The 9746-nt window shown below is 34.1% G+C and overlaps 1 protein-coding gene across 1 annotated transcript; it reads left to right on the top strand.

Moving 5' to 3' along the window:
- Positions 1-5272: 5272 nt before the first annotated feature.
- LOC107914814 (PLASMODESMATA CALLOSE-BINDING PROTEIN 3) lies at positions 5273-8190 on the top strand. The gene is made up of 3 exons (XM_016843850.2): positions 5273-5723; positions 5805-5838; positions 7624-8190. The coding sequence occupies exons 1-3, from the start codon at positions 5411-5413 to the stop codon at positions 7877-7879; spliced, it is 603 nt and encodes a 200-aa protein (XP_016699339.1). The 5' UTR covers positions 5273-5410; the 3' UTR covers positions 7880-8190.
- The last annotated feature ends 1556 nt before the right edge of the window (positions 8191-9746 follow it).

The following is a 9746-nucleotide window of genomic DNA, read 5'->3' as shown; positions in this document are numbered from 1 at the left end:
TGTTATACGAACATCCGTCATAGTTAGGATTTTTGAGGGTTTGTAGTGACCGTCCACAACCCGACTAATCTTCCCAGCAGACATTAAGATCAATATCAATACCAGAACGCTAACTTATTGAAATTAGAACTTGAAAGGTTTCAGATCAGTTATCTCGACGAACAACTCAACCGGGCTAAGATTATCCATCTCGATAGGGCAATAAATTGCTATCATTGTCCCTAGATCATCATCATCTTCAGGCTCCATTTTTAATAACTTGAACGAATTTGTTGAAATCGTAAATTTGTAAAACAATTTCAACAGTTGCTTCTCGCAACGGGTAGCTATCTTTCTATCAATCATTTGTTTCAAATCTGCCAGCAAAACACACTTGTTGAATCTCATTTCGAATTTTTTGTTGACTTTGAAATACACAACCTTCTTTTGTTGTATTTATTAATTCTCCATCAGAACGAATATAAACTAACAAAATTTAGGAACTTATCTTCAACAATTTTTACTTCCTCTTCAACAAACAAATCACTGATATGCTTAATTTCGGTTTTCAAATGATAAAGGAAACAAAAAGCCCAAATGAAAAACAAATCACTTATATATATACCTGGCTTCAGTGCAAGGGATTGAAAGTCCGGCACTAAATTATTCTTTTTTTTCTAAAGATGGGGTACAAGCCATCAGTGTCCCAATGACCGCCTCCGGACATACTAATGTCCAGAGTGTGAATACTGCAACTAAAGATGTGGAATTGAGGCGGTGTTCGTAAGTATATAGGTCAGGTTGTAATACAGTTACAACGAAGTAGGAGAGTACTCCAAGGATCGTACTTAAGGGAGGTGAGTACTAGATTAAAATTATCCTAAACGCAAATAGAATTAATTAATAATCTAGATAAATCACATTACGGTAAAACGTAAAAAAGAGATTTTTGGGTTTTTATGAATGAAAGAATAATAATTGCATAAATAAAGTGAACTTCGAATAACCAAAATCTAAACTTAATCAATCTAAACATGGGTGATTAGCTCACTTCGGTAGTCATAATCAACTCTGTCTCGGGCTTTCTTGTTCAATCAACTAGTCAATACCCTAGCAGAATCTTCCGATTCATCCACTGAAATACTGAGTCGGTGAGAACTACTTATCTTTCGACCACAGTCTAAACTGGTTCAGGGTTAAAGTGTTCACTGATAAGCCATACCAAATTTTGGTTAATTTCCACCTTGATGATTTCGTAGGGTTTTCAAGCCTAGGGTTTAGATTCTTCCTTTCTTGAATAGCTGATCCGTTAACAAATCCCTACCAAACAGTTAATTATTCATATCTCCACTCGCTAATCCCCCATAAAAGGATTAGTTCCTCATTGAACCCATAAACACAATAAACTTGATAAATAAGATATGTATAAAGAATAAATCAAGAATAAGGTTTAAGAGAATCCTGATTGTATTTGATTGGTGAAAGTGTAGACATCTACAATAGTTTGATTGCATCTACAAATCAAGTTCTCTAAAGAACACAAATGAAAAGAACTGAAAAAAAATCTAAACCCTAAGAGAAAGAAAAAAACTAAAAACTAAAATACAAGGAAAAACTTAGAATATCAAAAGTTGTCCTTTAACAAGTGTTTAAGAGCCTATTTATAGAGTTAGGGTTGCCATCGTCATTAACCGTAGGTCAGTTGATGCTCTCATATTTAACTTTTAATTGAGCAAACCAAAACTCCCCTAACTCATATGTGGTTCCTGTACAGGACTGATGGCACGACATGCTAGTGCCTGTGTTGTAACATCGAAGGCAGTGTGCTCAGGTTCAGGGTAGCTTCAGGGGTGTGCCACGACGTTCAATGGCTGTGTTGCAACATCAAAAGCAATATCGAGATTCTTGCATTCTGCTTCTTATGTTGCAACATCGAACTTCTCGTGTTGTAACATGGTGACCAGTATTGAGTTTGTATGTCCTCTGGTGGTCTCTTGCACACTCATTAAGTACATTAGCTCACTTTTAGGCCTCATTCGACCCTTAAGGTAAACAAAAGACTCAAAATACACTTTTTACTAGATTTAAATTAAACTATAAAATCTTAACTAAAACATAATGAAAATGCTTATATTCAAACTCCTTAAGTGCGAAAACTAATTTAATTTGCTACGCCGAATTACGACAGATCACCTAACACCCTATTTTTTTTAAATATGATAAATCGGGTGTTGACCATCAGCGTCCCAGCTCCCCAAAATATTTTTCAAATACTAGTATAAATGTATTCTAGTATTGAAACCAGGTGAAAAAAATACATCGATGCCGTCCATCTAGTCCTCAATACCATAAAAAATAGTTTTTTTTACTCCGATTGTGTCATAAAAAATAGTGGTGCCGACCATTTACTTCCCTAAACCCCGATTACTGTTCATTTTAGGTAATTTAGGTGACTGTTTTTGAACTAGGGTTATTGACGTGAATAATTAATTTGTGAGAGAAGTCGAACAGAACAAAGAAGTGACTCTGGTCCACTACAATATTGAGGATCAACTTGCAGACATCCTGACCAAACCACTTGAAAAGTTGAGGTTTGAAGAGTTGAAGGATAAAATTGGTGTTCACAGCATGAAGGCCAAGGAGGATTGTTGTGAGATGATCGTTCATGCAAAGTTGGCGAACACTTTAACTTTGGTGGACTAAAAAAAATATGAACAGATTTTAGAAAGATTGCTTGCAAGTGAAGTTTACTTACAAGACAAGTTAAACAAAATATATTTACTTTCTAGAAGATTTAGTTTTTATTAGTATAATATATTTAACATTTATTAGTATAAATATGTTTCTTTTTTCTTTCCATATTTATGAATTTCTCTTGTTATCAATACCCTTGTTACATTGTTTAATTTGTATGAGAAAAAATAATAATAAAAACTTTAACAGACAATTTTGTTGCTAAATTTTTCTCGTTTCTTCTCTGCAATTCTTTCTTCTTTAGTATCGTAATTCTAACAATTATGATAATATTTTTTTCATTGACTTTGTACCTTTGGTAGGATTAGAAGAAATGAAGGTAAAAAAGCTATTTTTAACCGATGGCCAATCATGGGATAGGAGTTTGATTGAAGGATTGCTGGCACCTTATGATAGTAGAAGATTTTAAAGTTTTTGATTCCCCAGTAGTAAGTCGTAGGACAACTTGTGTTGGCATTCCAGTTCAAAAGGGCTATATTTGGTCAAGTCGGGTTATTTGTTAGCATGGTTGATGCGTAAGGGGCAAGATAACCTGAGATTGGAAGGCCCTTAGAAACAACTATGGAACAACTCAATGCCATCGAAAGTAACATACTTTTTATGGTGGTGCTTGAGACGATTCATTCCTTGTAAAGATCGATTATTGGAAAAGGGTGTAAGTTTGATCTCTACTTGTGATTGGTGTAGAGAAGTGGAAGACTTTGAACTTGTCTTTTTCCATTATTGTAAAGCAAAAGAAGTCTAGTATTTGGCAAGGACTGATGATATGCAAAGGTTGTTAGTGAGAGTGTTAAAACGGTTGGTTCGGTTAATATTCGAACTGAATTATCATTAATCGAATTATTTGAAATGTAAAAATCTTTAACCCTTAATTGAATCGAAGTTTTTTTAAAATACATTAACCGAACCGAAATATTTCGATTAATTCAGTCAATTAATCGAATTAACTGAAATTTATATTTTTTTTTGTCTTTTGATTAAAATAAGTATAAAACATATAAAAATACATTACTAATGTTCATTTTCTTTTTTTAATAGTTCAAAAAATTTTAATGGAGGTAAAAAAAAAGCAAATAAGACATTAGAAATACTCAGAATCAAACAAAAAGTTAACAATTATATATACTATATATTATATATTTTGGTTAATTGATTAAATCAACTAATTACTCGATTTCGAACCAAATTAATCGATAACCGAAAATTTTAAAAATCATTAACCGATCTCCGACCAAATAAAATTCAACCACAGACCGATTAACCGAATTAAATCGGTTCGATTTGTTAATTCGATTTTAACTAAACTATGAATACTCCTAATTGTTAGAGACTTTCATCCAACATTGCTTTTGTAGTCAGGACATAAAACACATGGAGAGAAATTCGACTATTCTTTGGTCCATTTGGTTTCATAGAAATCTACTATGAGAAGTATTAGCCTCGCATAGTTTTTACTTTGCTAATGTTATTCTTACAGGACTGGAGCTCTTCAAAGCAAGCTTTCAATAAAGTTTAGCCAGCACAAAGGGATAGAAACGCTAGTGAACTGCCCTAGCCATGCCGCCTATAAGGCGGTTGAAATGTAATGTTGATGCAGGAGGTTGGGCTGTAGTGATTAAGGGTGCTGATGGATTATTGATTTGAGGTTGTTCAAGACATGCTTTCGATTGCTTTAATCCCAAATTACTGAGATAATATCGGTTAGAGAAGCTTTATCTTGACTAATGTGGATATTATTATATCAGAATCTGATTGTTATCATATTATTAAAGCTTTGAACTTCCAAATGGTTGATAGTTATAAATTTGGCTTATTGATTCAAGATTCTCTGCGGTTGAAAACTCAGTCCAACTCTTTGTCCTTCCAATGCATTCATAAAAGTGCTAATAAAACACCTCATAACTTGAGAAAGGTAGCCTTCTCCAAACCAAATTACTCAATTTGGAATAGAACATTGACTTGCATTTTAGATATTTTGTTTTCAAATATTCATATGAATGAAACTATTGATTCTAAATGATATAGGAATAAGTGCACGAAGTAAGCCTATCAATTTAAGTTAAACGTATTCTACTTTTTAATTATTTATTACTTTTTTTTAAATTTAATTAAGTTGAGGGTTCTATAAAAAAAATATTGAATTCATCACCACTTTAAAATTTAAAAATAAAATAATAAATATATTTGTTAAATCCATTAGTCTAATCTAAGATCCAAAACATGGAATATTCATTTCCATTTTCTTTGTTTTGGCTACCAAGGCCAATTATGAAATAGATACTTTATAAATTCTTTGTCGTGTTTATGAATCTTTAAATGTGATATTCCTATTCAACAGAAAAAAAAAAGTCATAATCCTATTAAATCAATTTATATTTGTATATATTTTAAAATAATATTAATATTCATAAATTTTATATCTTCCATACAATACAATATTTTGATATATTTTTATTCTATATTTATATTATCCGTGCAAATTTACAGCAAAATCCCCACTATACCATATATATTTATATAAAAGCATACCAAAAAAAGAAAGAAAAAAATAAAGCAGAAAAGAAAAGAAAAGAAGGAGCTCTTCCCCACTCCCTCTCTTTTTTCCCTACTCTTCTCTTTTCATCTCTCTCTCTCTCTCTCTCTCTCTCGCTTTACCATCTTAATTAACTCTTTTCCAATGGCACTACCAGCGTTAAAACTTCCATTGTTCTTCCTCTCCTTACTCTTAACCACCTTCTCGGTCGCTGAAGGAGCAAGCTGGTGCGTGGCCAGGAGTGATGCAAGCAACCAAGCTCTTCAAACCGCACTCGACTATGCATGCGCCTCTGGAGCTGACTGCACCCCTCTACAGTCAGATGGGCTTTGTTTCCTTCCCAACACCATCCAAGCTCATGCTTCTTATGCTTTCAATAGTTACTATCAACGTAGAGCAATAGCTCCTGGTTCCTGTGACTTTGCTGGCACTGCCACTGTTGCCAAAACTGATCCCAGTTTGTTCTCCAACTCCCTTTTTTCTTCATTTTCTTCGTTTTTCAAAACTGGGTTTTGCTTATTTTCTTCTTTTTTTGTAGGTTATGGATCTTGTATGTACCCATCTTCTCTAAGGTATGTATGTTTACTCTTTTTCCTCCATTTTTATTTTCTATATAGTCACCAGTACAAATAGTAATAATACGAGTTAAATTATCTCTGCTTTTGAACAAGCGATGCCTTTGATTTTCTAGTTCAGTCAGCTTTTTTGTGATGCTGCTGCTGCTAATTGATAGATGTATGACACGTATCTCTATGCATGACATTTTGATATCTAACCGTCCAATTTTTGCCCCTCACGACAATTGCCATTTTGTGCATGTCAGTTTTACTGTTTACTAGCATTATTTCAATGGTAATGTCCATTGCTTACTTATTTCAAGTCTCAATGCCTTGGGTTCCTCACTTTCCCTGTACTGTTTTTTTTCCCTATGTCATGTTTTTATGGGACCAGCTCTTTCTTTTTGACCGTTGGATGCTACTCCTTATCCAAGGAGTCAAGGACATCCAACGGTGAAGATACTCTCTTTGTTGGTCTAAAACTCACTTTTTAGATTTTGCCTCAGTAGGTAAAACGTCAATGCATATTTTAGCCTAATAGTGCATATACATGAATGTAAATTAATATTATAAATTCCCTTAGAAGTGTTAGAGAGTAATAAATCTTAGCCATCCATGAGTACATGTACTAGCACTTACTTGTGCATTGCTCATAGTTAGGGTAGCTATAATTCATAAACCTTTTTCTTGGACAATCCTCGTTTGACGTTAAGGCTGTGGATGGGGCAGCTTTAAAGCAAATTGGAATGTGGTCAATGATACATCAAGAATCCAAATGCCATATTGTCTGTCCCATTGGCCATCTTGTACTATAACTTTTGCATGTGCATCATCTCCACTAGTGGCTTGAAATGGAATAGCTTTACAAAGAAGTTGATGAAAATTGAAGAAACATATGTTATATATTATGATAATCAAATTAAATAAGGTGGATATTTTCCTATGTTATTGAATATGGGTGTGAGTGTTGGATCGGGGGCCCTGGCCCCCCTAAAAATGTAAAATGTAACTTTGGCCTTTTTAACTTTTACAAGATTTTAATTTAGTAAAAAGTGAAATTACACTTTGGCCCCCCAAAGATAATAAAATTTTGATTTAGTCCTTTAAAAATTATGAAGATATAAACTATTAGAATTATAAAATAGCATTTGAGCTCTCATAAAAATATAAAACTTAATTCCGGCATTTATTTATTTTTCAAAGTTTTTCTTTGTACTTGAAGGGTGTTGGGGAGTCGAATCCCTTACCCGTCTCTGAATATGTATCCATTGGAGCAATATAGGAATTGTCCATTGGGATACTACGTATCAATGTTTCCGGTATTTGCTTCATTTGAGAAGGACGGTTTTTTTCGTTTATTTCTGGGAATATGGAAGGATAAGCTCTATTGCTCTGTTAGAAGGATTTATTAATGGTCAGTAAAAGTAAAACGGAAACATTCTACCATTCTTTTTTGTCCACAAGCATGGTCCTTTCGTAGGACCATTACTTGATCTTAGTTTAGACTAGCCAAAACTAATAGTTCATTACAAGCACAGTCCTTTTTTATGAGAAATTTGACTAGAACAGTTCCCGAGCATCCTTATCAAATCCATCTTCATTTTTGGTTGAACTAGTTTTCTTTCGTAGTTTACCAAAACTTCATTGATCTTCCAATCTTTATGGATTTTCGAAAAATGCCAACCAAGTTGGGTTAATATTTTCCATCTTGCTTAACTGGATTATATCATTATTTGTGGTTCTTGTCTCTGCTATAGTGCTATTCATGTGATTTAACAGCTTGAGTTATGAAATTTCCAGCACGGCCGGAGGGCTACCTACCCCAACAACACCAACAACAGTGACAAATAATCCAACTGCACCAACAACTACGACGACTGCACCACTCGGTGGAGCTGATGGTAGTAACGGACTAAATAACCCTGGACTGACTCCTCCATTTCCGACAACAGATGAATCTAGAGCTTCATTTGATTGTATGGTCAATACAAGCTCAATGTCCCTCATGCTCTTAGTTGTTCTGTCCTTTATTTTGCACCCGGCATGGATCTTTTAAACCTAGAGGCATGACCCAATGACGGGGAAGAGGCGTTTTTGTTAGAAGTTAGAGCCTTCTTTCTAGCTTTACGGAAGAACAACAACAACGATAATTTTGGTCATTTAGTTCTGTTTACTTATCAAAGACATTATTCGGGTTCGGGTTGGTTGATGGAAGGATCTCTCCTCTAGCATAATGAGGTAGAGCTAGCACTAGGAAGATCTCTATTAGATATCCAACCTTCTTACTTCGCACAAATTCAATTCAATATTTTAATTGCTATTGTTGAACGCTTCCTGGAGTATATATATATGAGAAGTGTAAACAAACAGCTATTCGTCTGTGGATTTTCTTTTGACAGACCTCTTTTTATTGGCAATCCTGGAAGATGAAGTTCTTTTAATTCTAAACATGCAAATTTGAGAGTTAAATGCCGCAAACTGAAATGTAGAAAATTGCAGCCATTTTTGTTTCTTAGATTATGGTAACCGGTAATTTAGCAATATACCATTAGTATGAGCTGCTAATGATGCCAGAACCAACATTTTGAAATCTGCCTAAGCCATTTATGCTAATAATGGTAGAAAGATTACGTGTAAAATATGAATTCATCCTAAATAACAAAGATGATTTCAAACAAATCTTACCATATAAAACTACGTAACTCAGCGAAAGGACTGATGGTCATCGCCATAGTTCCATAAGTTTTATATATATACATTCCTCTGAACCTGAGATAGGAACACCCTACGTAACTCATGCCAGGCCATGAGGGGGAACTAAAGGTAAAAAACATTAGCGTTTTTGTCCCTTAATTGGTGCATAAGTTGCTCTATAAGGAACTTTTGAGAAAGGTGCTTTGGATGACTGATAAGGAAGGTATTTTTAGTGCATGGGATCTTGTCAAGAATCCACAACAGGTTAGCATAACAATTGTAGAAATCAAAAGGAATATGAGATTGTCTGACTTCATATTGCTGTTTGTACTTTTTAGTTAAGTGCAACATTTTATGTACGCATAGCCTCATAAATTTAGGTGGTTTATTACCCAACTGTATAAGAAATTCGTATGTCTTTCCTCTAGTTAGTTTACACTTTAGTTCTTGCGGTATTATGGCAAACTTTGATGGTTCCTTTGATGATGAAAGACATAAAGGAACCATTGGAGTGATTGTTAGAGACTAGGCAGGATCTGTTGGGGCGAGGCCTATTGAATCCACCAAGTTCATGATGCGTATATGGTGGAAGCACTTGAGTTTGCTTCTGAAGTGAGATTCCAATGTATCACTTTGCGCTTCTTCTTGTTAAAGCTTTTAATGCCTGCTAAAACAACAGGAAAACAGCAGAAAATGAAACGAGAGAGAAAGAAAGGTAAAAATTTTATTTCCATTCATACTTAATTTACAATCCATGTATTATACTTATACTAACCACTTAGCTATTAACTAATTAATAGTAGCTACTTTTAACTAGCTGCTAGCTGCTTCTAACTAACTACTAAATTCTCTACACAAGTTGGAGGGTGAAAAACATCTCTTACCTCCAACTTGGAAACTGGATAGCTGTGTTGTTGTATCCTAGAGTCGTCAAAATGTCTACAAGCTGCTCCTTTGTTGCGTCTGTATCAATCTTTGTTGTATCTTCTCTCTTATGAAATGACAATCTATTTCGATATGTTTCAGTCTTTCATGATAGACCGGATTTGCAACAATCCAAGTGGTTGCTTTACTGTCACAATCAGGGCTGGCAGAAGCCCTGGCCCCCCTAAAATTTATAAAAATTTAAATTAACAAAAATTACACTTTGGCCCCCTTAAAAATGATAAAAATTTGATTTAATTCTTTAAAAATTATAAAGATCTAGATATTAAAATAGTGAAATTGCA

The sequence above is a fragment of the Gossypium hirsutum genome, chromosome D10, assembly GCF_007990345.1.
Source record: "Gossypium hirsutum isolate 1008001.06 chromosome D10, Gossypium_hirsutum_v2.1, whole genome shotgun sequence".
NCBI classification, from domain to species: domain Eukaryota; kingdom Viridiplantae; phylum Streptophyta; class Magnoliopsida; order Malvales; family Malvaceae; genus Gossypium; species Gossypium hirsutum.
The sequence above is the reverse complement of the archived record's forward strand: the minus strand, read 5'-3'. Positions and strand labels throughout refer to the sequence as shown.

Coding starts and splice junctions, on each gene's coding strand:
- LOC107914814 (XM_016843850.2), top strand. CDS start 5,411: ATGGCACTACCAGCGTTAAAACTTCCATTGTTCTTCCTCTCCTTACTC. Junction 5,724..5,804: donor TGTTGCCAAAACTGATCCCA/GTTTGTTCTCCA, acceptor CTTTTTTTGTAG/GTTATGGATCTTGTATGTAC. Junction 5,839..7,623: donor ATGTACCCATCTTCTCTAAG/GTATGTATGTTT, acceptor TGAAATTTCCAG/CACGGCCGGAGGGCTACCTA.